The sequence below is a fragment of the Pleurodeles waltl genome, chromosome 9 (assembly GCF_031143425.1).
Source record: "Pleurodeles waltl isolate 20211129_DDA chromosome 9, aPleWal1.hap1.20221129, whole genome shotgun sequence".
In the NCBI taxonomy this organism is placed as follows: Eukaryota; Metazoa; Chordata; class Amphibia; order Caudata; family Salamandridae; genus Pleurodeles; species Pleurodeles waltl.
This window is the reverse complement of record NC_090448.1, coordinates 1052307122-1052320418: the sequence shown is the minus strand read 5'-3', so window position 1 is coordinate 1052320418 and position 13297 is coordinate 1052307122. Positions and strand designations below refer to the sequence as shown.

Sequence of the window (13297 nt, the reverse complement as noted above, 5' to 3'; positions counted from 1 at the left end):
TTACAACATTAGTTACATGTATTCAATTTATTCAAAATCTAAGATATCTGCATAGTAGCTTAGGTACTTGTTTTAAAGGTTACTTTGTTCAGGTTTCGATGTTAAGGTTTTTGTAAGTGGAAGCAAATTTAGCACTAGGATACCTACCTGTTTCTTTTTTTTTTTTAAACCAAGTCTTGCTCTTGGAATCAAAGAGACATATAGAAACATTATACATAGTGCTCAGAGATCTTTTGTCGAAGAAGAATATAGTTCTATTTTGTGCTTAAAACTAGTCAAATACAATCTAACAATTAAAAAACATAACTGGATGAATTGTGGTAATGTATCGCTAGATCGAGATAATTTTCAGTTGAATAATGTACCTGTCTGATCCCAACAATCGAAAAACTCTAGATTCATCTGAAATCTCCTGGGTGACCTGTGAACAAAAAATACGTGCATTTTAAAATATAACTCATCACTAAATTGTTGGTACAATAGAAAACACCCAACATGAATTATACGTTTTGGAAAAATGATTGCATGGGGACATTAATATCGTCACTACACATGCTGAAGACCATGAAGCTCAGATAAGATTTAATTATATTATCATACATATTAGAAATGTGTTTTAGAAATAAAACAACACTAACTGAATACTTACTTCATTTGACTTGAAGTTTTTACCCTGCATTCCATGTTTCCAGAAAGCTAATACACTATCTTGAAGGCACACTAAGGAAAAGCAAAGAAAAAAACACAATTACACTTTATGATTTAGAGCCACTGTTAAAAGCAAGTTGAGTGGTTCGAGCTTTAGTAAAATGTGCCACTGTACAGTCTGCAAAATAAACACAATAGAAAGCTAATCCAACAGTCCATGCACCTCAATCACGTTGTCAACTTGCAACAACTTGTTAGTAGCAACTCTTGAACTGACACTGTCAAAGCTCCTGAATTGACAATGTATGTCAAAGCCACAAACAGGCACTAGAAGGCAATAGAGGTGGCAGCTGCAGTCCCTAATTTAAGTCCATACCTCTCACTCCCATCCAGGGGTTGCATGACCTCAATATAACTACATTCCCTTGCAATTCTTGCTAGGTGTGCTCAGGCACATGTACCCAAACTGCAAATGGCAGTAACTCTTCGTAAAGTCACAAAACTTGACACAATGGACTAGAAAAATCTTCAGATTTGGGCTCATAAGTATATGAAAATAACACTACATCTCACAGTGACACTACACCTGCCTAGAAGTTAGTGAACAGATGGATCTATGGACATTTGACCCTACTTTAGCAATGAGGTAGGTGGTTTTAGAAGCAAGCTGTGATGTAGAGAAATATCAAAACAAATGAGGCTGGCTTATTCTTTTTACTTTCTAGCCTGGCAACAACTGGGATTGAGTGGTGTTTTCTAAGGAACTAAAAACTGTTTACATCAATAAAGTAAGACAATGCATTATGCCACTGTGTGTCTCTGTACCTTGTTGATACTATTAATTTGGGTCTTCAGAGCGCAAAGGGAGTTCCACACAGCAAAGAAGGCCTACTCCACAGAGGAAGTCTCTTAAGAAACAGCGAATTCACCACACTTGATTAGTGCTCGTCTAAGAAGAGGCCTGCATCTGAATACTCAGAGAGCAGGTCAGAGTGCTGACCTACGGATCATATGTCTTCTTGCTGTTTATGGTGGAAGGATAATGAAGATCATTTGTGCTCTTCAGGCTTCTGTGAAGAGAAGTTTTTGTTCCCTTCTGAACAGCCCCTGAAAGGTAACCTTACATTTTATTTGGACTTCGAGTCCAAGTCCCAATGTGATGCATGAATAAATTCATCTTCACCCCCAGTCGTAGGGTGCAGGAGGGAGAGGACGTCACAAATGCCCATGCCCAGCCTTTCCTTAGGCGTTTCAAGAAGCGTCATAAAACCAGAATGGGCAAAGTCCATATAGGATAGTAACGTTTAGCAGCCAGGCATTCAAGTTCAGAAATGGTGATGGGGTGACAAGGTAAAAAATAATAACATAGGTTCTAATTTGTTATAAACTCCTGTAATCATTTTTTTTTTCAGATCACTTCCTGCTTCAAATGTCAATCTCACTGAGGAAGACTAGGGTTACCTTTGATGATAATCTTTCTGGTGGATACTGTATCTAACCGCAATTGCTTCACCCTACGAATAATCCCCAAGTGTCAGACTGGGTCCAGAAACTTTTAGAGCAGGTCTCCTGCATGCCAATAGGTGACATCATGCAGCTGTGTCAAAATTGTTTCTCTTGGAAGTGATGAGTTGAGGGGCATATATGCACCACCCACACATGCTGACATCAGTTGCTTTCTAAGCTGTCAGTGTCTTCAGACGTAGAGCCCATCGGCAAATTGGTATGACCAGTGTACACATCTGCCTGGTCGCCATGAAAGGAGTAAACACTTTCAGTACAAATGAAGCTGGGATCCTTAAAACCAACTTACCAGGGAAGCAAGTTGCATCAGGTGGATTTAAACAGAGTCCCCGAAGTTCACTCGCATATCTAGCCAATGTTATGGCTATGAGGAAAACTGTTCTTAAGGTCAGAAGTCTCAAGGGACAACTGTGTAATGGCTCAAAAAGGGGTGCACATCATGAATGTGAGGACTAAGATCAAGCCCCATTGAGGCATCACAAAGGGTTTCAGAGGAAACAAATGTAAATCTTTTGAAAACCTGATCACAACGGGTGATTTAAACAACAAAGGTTGATCTGGCAACTGCTAGAAGTCTGAAAGAGCTGATAAACAGCCCTTAACAGTGCCCAAGGCAAGTGCTTGCCTGGCTAGGAACATAACAGCAAAACTTCAGACAACTTTACCTGTAAGGGATCAATTTGTTGGGTGCTGCACCAATCCACAATTTGTTTCCACCGGCTGGCATACACTGATTTAGTGAAGGGGTATCTCAATGCCTGGATTAAATTGACCTCAGGGTGCAGGTCGAAGGAGGTCGACTGTCGCTGCTCAATCTCCCAGCATGGAGATGCAAAGTGTGCAGGGCCAGGCGCAACACACTGCCCTGCTGCTATGAGAGAAGATGCTCCTGAAGCAGCAGCTTGGGCAAAGGATAGATGCTTATGCCCAATAATTCTAGGTACCATACTTTCCAGGCTCACTTCGTTGGTACTATGACTTGGGTCTGGTCATTTCTAATCTTCTCAGAGCAGAACAGGCAGTGGTGGGAAGGCATACAGGAGTCTTGAGCTCCACTCTAGACAGAAATCATCTCTAAGCGAGAGCTGCTTTGTAAAGCCCAGTGCGCATAAATGCTCACATTATGCGTTTTAGGCAGTGATAAGAACATCAAGCCAGGGCTCTCCTCATTACTAAAAAAAAAAAAAAAGAAAGGCCTAAGCCCCTTCCGGTTGCAGCTGTCATTTGTGAGCTGCTGAATGCCTGTGGCTGAGTTTGCCTGCACAGGCGTTTAAAGATCTGGCCAGGTGATTCACCACCAAAGAAATCCCTGGTGGTCCTCCCACTTCCACAGGCGCCAGGCTTCCTGGCACAGAGCCCAGAACCCCTCTGTACCACATGGTGGAAGGGTTGTACATAAGTACCCTTACCAGTTGATGCATGTGGAGGGTAGGAAGGCCCTTAACGCAAAGCGACTAGTTGATGTGGGGTACATTCTCCATCGGAGGCCCATTGCTTGACCTGTCAGCCTTAGGGTGGTCTTCCCCAGACCTTTTGCAACTTTTCCTCCATTTCTGCTGGACCTGTTTTTGTTGGCTTTAGGACTGTGAGCACTTGACCACTGCTAACCAGTGCTAAGGTGCATGTGCTGTCTGCTTAGAACATGGTACCATTGCTCTATCGACCATTAGCATACTTAATTTACCTATAAGTCCGTAACAAAGAGCACTACAAGTGCCCAGGGCCTGTAAATTAATTGCTTCTAGTGGGCCTGCGACACTGGTTGTGCCACATACTTAAGCAGCTCTAAACATGTCTCAGGCTTGCCATTTCAGAGTCTGAGTGAAAAGTTTTGTCGACTTGGCATTCAAAACACCTTGCCAAGCCTTAAACTTCCCTTTTATTACAAATAAGTCACCCTTAAGGGAGGCCTCTAGGTAGCCCATAGGGCAGGTGCGGTGTAATTACAAGGTAGGTTGCGTACATTTAAATTTTACATGTCCTCATAGCGAAAAACCCTCAAATTTGTTTTTCACTACTGTGCGGCCTACCCCTTTCATAGGATAACATTGGGGATTCCTTATTATATTTAGTAAGCTGTTATTCATGATTGGGAAGGGGTAGATTGGTCATGTTTTTTAACATTGGAATTGTAATGATAAATCCTCTTTAATGGCAAAGTCAGATTTATTGTTACAATTTTAAAAAGTTGACATTTTCCTCCTCTTAGCCCTGTGTGCCTGCAGCCTGTCTCCAATACACGCATGGGGTGGGGTGACAGCTGGGACTGTGCATTCCCTCTAGACAGCCCAACACAAAGGAAGCTTAGGTGTGACTGATGGGCCATCCTGGGCAGGGTAGAAGGAAGGTGTTGGTCACAGTCTCAAACTTACACATTAATGGACTGTGCCCTGTCCACACACAGTAAGCCTAACAACCCCCTATTGTCACTCAAGCGAGTTTGGAGCCCAGCATGATAAGGAAGCAACGTTTTTGCACTTCAAAGCCACTGTCTAGTAGCTTCTCCCACCTTCTAAAACCAGGGCACCAAAGTATAAACACTAGATCTCAACTACCACCAGCTCAGTACTCTTCCAGACCTGTCGATACTCTGCCAGGAAAGGCTGCTGTGCTGTTGCAAGGGCTGCCACTCTGCTGAGCTACTTCTCTGCTGGACTGATGTTCTGAAGGAGCTACTGCCTTGCTGTGTTGACCTGCTGCCATCCTGCCTGGGGAAAAGGAACTGGACTTGCATCTCCATCTTGCTTCCAGAACCCCAGAGTGAAACAAAGGGCTAGTCTGCTGGCTTCCTCATCTGAGCCTCAGGGACAAAACAAGCTCTACAGCTCTTTGATCTGTCTTCAAAAAACTCCTAACCTCCCCCAAGAGGCACCTCTCAGGTCCTGGGCCTTTGGAAGTGTTTTTTGGCTCCTAGAATCAAGCTTTTGGGCACTTTGCGACTGCAAATGGGCCCGCATGCACCGCTTGCACAAAGAATCAGCACAAGCCTATGCAAGCTTGTCTCTTCTCAAAACAAGCATCGCACATCCACGACACCCGGTCAGCTCCTCTCACCCGTGGACCACTGCCAGGGACGCTCTACTTGCTCCCATTGAACATCTTCCCTGAAAACTGGACTTTGTTTGCTCAACTTTGAGAAGGTAAAACTTCTGCGGGACTTGAGTGTATCCGACCTGCACTCCATCGCAGTTGGCCTGAACTTTTGATTTTCACTCGGTCTAACGTGACCTGATAGCCCCGGTTGGCGCCTAATGCTTTTAGGCACTATGATCAAGTTTAATCTTTAAAAACTCATATCTCAACTTTTACTTATTGGATTTTTGCTGTTTTGGTCTTGTTTTGTTCATGAAATTAAGATCTATTTTCTCTGTCTCTGTGTGGTGTTTTCACTGTTTTACTGTTTGAAGGGTTGCACAAATACACATTGTCTCTTGAGTTAAGCCTGACTGCTCTGTGCCAAGCTACGAGGGTGTGAGCACAGGTTAACTCTTAGTGTGTATCTGAGTTACCCTGACTAGGGTTGTGGTTCCTGCTTGGACAGGGTGCATACCTCTGCCAACCAGAAACCAAATTTCTAACACCCATTATCTCGAACTCTCCCACATAGCGTCCCCAACCTAGTAGTGATGTGTCCATAACTACCATCTGCTCTAGTTGGGGTAAGGAGACCTGCCACTGACCCAACTGCGGTCCAGTAGCCTCCACTGCAGATCTCCTGCAGCCTCCTCTGATATCTGGATACAGGCTGACCGATTTCTCTGCCCAATGGCATTTTAGGTTCCACTGTAGAGCCCACATATGCCATCAGGCAAGCAACACCAGGAGGATGCAGCACGCCAACAATCCCAGCAGCCTCCGTCACAGCCACAGTGCGATCCAGGACAGAGGCTGGAACATCGAGATCACAGCCCAAATGTCCTGGACACTCCGTTCCGGGGGAGTGGCAGGAAACCATACAGTACTCAAAAAAGGCTCCAATGAAGAGGAGTTTGCGAAGTAGTCAGGTGTGACTTTGGCACATTGATAGTGAACCTCAATGTTGTCAGGAGTTTCACCGTTGTCTGGAGGAAGCTGACAACTCCCTTTGTCGAGCCCACATTCAATTGCCAGATGTTAAGGTGGGGGGAAGACTGCTACCACCAAATCACATTCATGGACATCCGAGGGGCACTTGTGAGGCCTAAGGGGAGGCATTGCAAATTGAAAATGCTCCTGACCTACAGTGAACCGCAGGTAACAACTTCAGGTACCACCTGTGAGCATTCAGGACAGGGATGTGAAAATAAGCATCCTGCAGGTTCAACGTCACCATTCAGTCTCCGGTGTCTAGGGCAGACAGCACCTGTGCTAGCGTGAGCATCTTAAATTTGCCCTTACACAAGAACGCATTGGAAGCACGAAGATCTAAAATGGACAAAGGCTTCCATCAGCTCAATGACGTGGCATGATTAGTACCCAATTCCTACTTCCAAGACTAGAACCTTCTCTATGGCCCTTTAGCAAAAATGGCTTACAACTGTTTTTCCTAAAATGGAACAGATGGTCCTCAGCTAGCTGCCCTGAGCAAGGCAGAAGTTGCAGGGGAGTTAGGGGGTTATAAAGGAATGGTAGAGCATAGCCCCAAAAGACAACATGCAGGGGTTACTTGTCTGTTGTAATATAAATATTTGATTCTTCCTTTGACAGAGTGGCTTTGTGCTTGCAAAGACAAAACAAAGTAGTTTTGCAATTGCAGCTGCTGGAGGGGAGGGGTACTGAGCTAAGTATTGTACCTGCTGGCCCTGTGGTCTCTGAGAACTGCGGCCTTTGCAACCAAAGGGCTCAAAAACCTGTTGTGCGGCAGGATGGGTCTGGAGTTGACTGATGGAAAAGCCTTTACTGTAGCCATGAAAAGGTCTAAATAGTTGGTGAAATTGCCTTGTGGAAACAAAAAAGGTCCAAGGAATGTGCTGTGGCTCTGTTCTCCTTAAAAGGCTCCAAGACGGAGTTAGCTTTACTTCCAAAAAGGAGATATCTGTCAAAAGGCATGTCCATTAACAGTGCTTGGACAACACAGGATATTTGTTTGAGACAATTGCTGGCCAGCTTGAACCCTGGGATTGTAGGGAGTGACATTTCCATTACACACAGGACAGATATGGACTAAAGGTCTTGCCAGAGACCAGGGAGAACCTCTGGATCAGCATCTGGAGGCGTGGAAAGGAACTGGTGTACGCACGCTTTGGTGGTGCTTATCTGTGGCTTCGCTCTTCACTTTCAGAGTGGAACAACCTTGAAGCGTAGCCACATGGTGCAAAGAAGAACTGCAAAAAAAGTTTCCAGATCTTGTCTGGCGCCCTGAAATTATTAACAAGGTGAGGAATCAGCGGTAAGAAGTATTCATCAGAATAACCATGTGGTGAATCTGGATTAATACGCTCACAAATTAAACCTTTGTGGACCATAATACCATAGATCAGTTTGTTCACTATAATGAAGGGAACAACAAACCACAGCAACTGAGTGGAAAACATTTAAGATGGCCCTTGGATGGAAATGAATATTGCAGAAAGTTACCTTCACACTAAGGAAAATTTCCAAGAAGGAATAGAGTCCTCAAGGACAGAATGCTGCAGCTAGTCCAAAAAAGGGCTCAATGTGTTGATGAAGGACAAGGTCTTGGTAAAGGCACTGACAAAGACGGGACAAGCTCAGTGAGGGAAAAGTCAGAGTTTGCACCCAGGAAGCAGTCCATGCAGATTGGATGCTGCTTGTAACTGGGACCAGTCATGCCTTTCAGCTTCAGACTTCGACTCCTTCATGGAAGTTGGATTTCCTCAGCAGGGCAAGGCTGCATGCTGTTGCTAAATAGGGTTTGAAATTGTTGACTGCATGTCGAGGTTGACCCTGCTAAATCAGATTTGCTGCTGTGGAGATGAAAGAAGCCAGAGGTGCAGTAAAATGAGGCCTATCAGTGATGCAACTTCAGCGGTTCACCTGGCAGGGTGGTCCTGGATCCATGACGGTCTTCCAAGCAGAAATTTGCCAAAATATTTCAGTCTCTGGTTTTATAAGTTACCTGGATTAACAGGAGGGGAACACTTTGACAGCAGGCAAGGGTTTGAGGACCTCAGAAATAGCACTTGGGGGTCAGGATGCACTCCAACAGAAGCCACCAGCAGGGTAGAGGGCAGGTCCAGTTTAAAGATGTCAGCTGGGCTCTTCCAGGAAAGTGGGCTTCTTGCATCTTTTGTGTCCCTTTAGCTTAACACTCTGTCAGCTAAATAACCACTGTAGTCCACGTCTTTGTTCTGGATGCAAGCAGAAGCAGGTCCAGTCCTCCTCCCGTCTTCCACAGGGCCAGTAGTGTTTACAATGGGGTGCCCAGGTGTGCCACTTTTATGACTGGCACTAGCCTCCGAGAGGGAGGTGAATCCTGGCCCTTCATTAACAAATAGGTAAGATTTCCCATGGATGACCCTGCTGACAGTTGCAGCAATTCCTGTGTGTCCTACTGCAAACAACCCCAGTGCCCCTCTCTACCTGAAACAAGATGCAGTTTCTTCCCCTGTGCAGAGCTACTGTGCCCACCCTAGGCGTGTGGATAGAGAACTGTGCAGCCCCTCCCCTGTGGTCACTCAAAATCGGTGCGGGCAGCTCCTATCTCATATTGCCTGCCTGCCTAGGAGGACAAGGAAAGTGAGCAGGCTAAGGTGTTAGCAACATGTGCCTGTGATAGGGTAGGCCTCTTTGAAGATACTTATTAAGTAATATTCTAATGTTCTAATAATAAAACCATAAAAGAGACAGCAATCAGATTAGTCACAGAATCTGGATTACATTACATTGAGTCAGACATGCAACAAAGTTGATTAAATACAGACTATACAGCCGGTTTAAAGAAGACATCTTTAAATGAAGTCAGAGGAAGGGTAAAGTACACATCAGAGACAATACAATGTCAACAATATTATAATTTCCCTTCAACAAGATCATTTATCGAAACTGATAAAAGTCAATACATTAAAAACAAAACCCAAGGGTCTCAAATCAGTTAATCCGATTGACATGTTGAGGCGTAACCATGAGGTAAATATGGTTTAGGACTACATAGGTCACATGAACAGAGAAAAGGAGACAACAGGACTGGTGTGATTACCTCTGAATTCTAAACGCCAAAAACCTCTATCTTAGGTGTGCTACGCTATATAGAGTAAAATGATAATACAAAGAGATCGTGATTAAGCTAGGAGTGCTCTCCTATGGTACAATCAGAAAAAAGTCAAGATTCAAGCACAGTTATGCGGAACGTGAAAAAGAAGTAAAAAAACAAGAAACACACAACCAACGGCTAAAGATATTCAGAAAAATATTAGGGTAGCGTATTAAGTTAGGACTGGGGCCACAAGCCTGATCAGGGCAAGGCCCCCTGGATGTTTACAGAGCAGCTCAGAAAGCACCTGACATTCAAGCAAGTGTAAACGTCTTTAAGCATTAAAAGCTGCAGCAATACAGGTCTCACTTCTTTACATTTTAGGGCTTTGAAAAATCGGGAATGAGAACCTTTTCTCCTTGGGGCGGTGTAGAGCGGAAAGAAAAAAACAAAATTGATGATAAACTGCTAGGAGAAATTGTCACACTTTCAAGGTCTGAGGGAGCCTGTGACTGACCATCCCTTGGGAAAGCTAATAAGTTGCAGAAAGGTGTTTAGTCTGAACCTGATTAACAGCTGGTGGTGATATGCATTAGTCACCCAAGACAGATAAGGCTCAACTGAAATTCCAGTTTTTATCAGGCAGTGAACACAAACAGCAGGTTTCTAGAGTTCAGAGCCTTCCCCTGCAGAATTAGACTGCAGTAAGGAATTCTGCTTCTCGGGGCAAAGGAACGAATCAGGGTGCCCCAATGAAGCAAGCTGATTAATCATATAAACCAACCAAGTGATCTCTCTAACACTGTCCAGAGCAAGACACTCCCAAATGATCGGCCTGTTTAAGGCTGGCTCATACTTAGCCAATATTAGAATCCAACTAAGCTGGGGCCTTAGTCTAATAGTGTCTAGAAAATACCCAGGGCCCAGCTCCTCATGACTGGTGAACGTTGAAAAGCTCTGTGGAACTCCCCACTGGCGCCTAGTAAATCTATTCTCAAGCTGGATACCGAGCTGTGTAGAAACTCCCAAATGTCACTGCCATAACAAGTGGCAGAGAAACATTTGGGCTGATAAAGATGGAGGAATGCCCTGAATGGTCGCTTCTCCAGCATGGTGCTAAAATCCAGTACTGGCTCCCAGAAGCAGGCCAGAAAGAGCCTTCTGGAGGTAAGGGGCTTCATGTATTTCTGTTGTCTAACAGGATACCTAAATAATGGAAGGTGTGAGTTTGGGTAATCCTTGATTTATCGCAAAAAAGGTCTTTCTGCTTGACGGGTTTGGCCCCAAATGACCATTATGTAAGATTTTGAAATGTTGATCAAGAGGTCAAGGCCAGTCATAAATTCAGAGAAGGGGTTAAGCAATGACTGGCACCCTAATGCCGTCCTTGACATTAGGACTGCATCGTCAGCATATAGCAGAGCTGGTAGAAAGTGGGAGTCAATGCGAGGAGCATCGCATCGTTTACCCCAGAGCACCTCCACCAGATGATTTGTGTATATGGTGAAAAGAAAAGAGATTAATTTAAACCCCTAACACCTTGGTGATAGGGAAAGGCTTGGTGCATGAACTGTCCACCCCAAGCCCCACAGATGTCGCTGCAAATGTCAGCCAGAAACAAAACCAAAACCTAGTTAACTCCTAAAGACAGCATCATGGACCAAAGCTAAGCCCGATTTACCTGATCAAAAGCCGAAGGTCAGGCCCAGGAGGTTTAAAAAGTGCGCCCCTCTTGGCCACAGTATATTTTGGGATTATTAAGTGTAGGTTCAGGCTCTGTTCTTTAGTCCTAAGGCCAGGCCTGAAGCCATATCGCAGACCAGAGATAATACAATCATCTCTGCCCCATGATGACAACCTTTCCAGGATTGCCTAGCCCGAAACCTTCACTGCTGTTGTGTCAATCAGGGAGATGGGCCTGTAGCAACCTGGATTTGTCATGTTTCCCTTTTTGAAGACAGGGACGATGATAAGAGTGAGAACATGTGTAGGTGGGGAGAAGGGGGGGGGGGAGGGGCAACATTACCACTGCATTCAAACCCATGGTCAGCAATGGGGCCCACATATCAACATCCCTTTGAAAAGGTCAGCCAGCACTCTGTCTGTACCTGGAGCCTTGTTCAGTGTTAGGCACCCAATAGCACTGCCCACTTCAGAGTTCAAGCAAATGAGGCTAGGGCTGCCCATCTCCGTCTTATGTCCCACTCTGCCATGGTCTCTGGCCTGCACTCAAAAGAGTAATTATGGGAAAGCGTTCCAACCACATGACTTCATCAATTACTGAGATGAGTGAAGAGGTAACTTCATCTGCCAGACAGGGGTGGTTAATGGTTCTCCAGAAAGACATACTGTCTCTAAGGTTGCTAGCTTTTAATAGCTGAACTCAGACATCATCCCTAAGACATTTCTTTCTGTCCTTTAGGACCTTTTTATAAATGGTTCAGGAACAAACCACCTCTGACCTATCCCTAAGGGATTGTTTGAGGGACACGAGTTCACAATGAGCTTTAGAACAGGACTCCGAGAACCAGCATAGCACCTGGGCAAATTGTGACCCTGGATAGAAGCAGTGAGGGCGACCCTCAGACAATTACAGATTGTGGAAATAGCAGTCTAACTCATGGCTTGTTGGCCGAAAAAGATTTCTACAGAACTCCTCAGGGATCACCTTTGTCCACTTCAAGCGTCTCCCTTGGTTATCGTGGGCAAGGGTACTGGAGGGAGGAACTGACAAAGTTGTGACTTTAGCAACACCACCAGATGGTTATGGTCGCTCCAGTCAGGCCACAAGGTCTGACAGTCAACTAGGTGAGTAATGAGGAATGATGAAATCATGATGTAATCCATGATGGATTCGCAACCCCTGCCAACGTAAGTGGGAGTGCCCTGGACGCTAGGTATGGCCAGGTTCGAGGACTGAATTATTAGGTTTACCTGATTCTCTAAAGTTGCTAATTCAAGGTGGACGGTTGGGAGGTCTTTGTACACAGAGTTCCTGGAAAACCTGACATCACAGCATAACATGTGATAGGGGTGGATATTAAAGACACCCAGGATCACTATTGGGATATGGAGGGTTGAGCTTAACCTGGGTCTCGGAAGAGGGGTCTTATAGTTCTCTATAAACTTGCCCAAGTGGAGATGACGTTGGGACGCGGGGAATGACTGTTTGGGTTACAGACATTTAAAATCAAGAGGGTAGTTTTCATAAAGAAAGATAAGCAAGGCTGCCCCTATATATGGACAGTCTGTTGCCATCTTCTACTGATTGACAGTTCAGGGTCAAGGATATTAGGTGCACAGCGCAGTCTTACATGCCCAGAGGAAGATGGTATTGCGGGGTGAAAATAATGAACAAAGCCATCAAGAAACAGTGTAGTCTCGGCTGACCAGGTTTCCTGGAGGGCCAGAATGTGGGTAAGACCTGACAAAATCAATCCACTCCAGATGCTTGGCCTTTTCCTCCTGAAACATTCCAAGAGAGCAGACTAAGCTGGTCAGCTGAGTCAGCCCTAGGCAATCAGCAGGCAGTGACCCTGCAATTCAGGGACAGAGCTTCATCGCTTTCAAGGTGTGATAGTCAATCTACCGCCTTGAGAGTACCAAGGGCCTTAAATCTGTTGAAGCGAATGACAGGAGCAGCAAAATCCCTCGAATTCTCAAGGGGGACCACAGGAGGATCTCGGTTCAAGTGAGATGGAGTATACCTGTGCAGTCTCTTAAATGGCACCCAGTCTGGCCTATAAAAGGACTAGGGTATCTCAACCCAATGCCTGTGTGAGAACCCTCCTTTTTCTCAAAGAAAGCCAGGAGTCCACTGGCAATCCTGTTGTTGCTAAAAGCTACTGCCATGCAGTCGCCAGAGAAGAGGTTGGTGTTCCGCCCCTCCCGCCCTATCCAGCTCACCCTTCGTATCCTTTTAATCTGTGAGTGGATGTTAGAGTCTGCCCTGGTCTGCCTTGTGTGTTGCTTTATTTCTTAACTGTGAAAACA

General features: G+C 45.1%; 1 protein-coding gene across 1 annotated transcript in view; it reads right to left on the bottom strand.

Moving 5' to 3' along the window:
• The window catches only part of MAP4K5 (mitogen-activated protein kinase kinase kinase kinase 5), a 604667-nt gene that overhangs the window by 30091 nt on the left and 561279 nt on the right, over positions 1-13297 (bottom strand). Inside the window, exons 31-32 of the mRNA XM_069208688.1 lie at positions 650-720; positions 366-421 (exon numbers count right to left, since the gene is read on the bottom strand). Coding sequence (XP_069064789.1) covers positions 366-421; positions 650-720 — 127 coding nt within the window. The remainder of the gene's footprint in view (positions 1-365; positions 422-649; positions 721-13297) is intronic.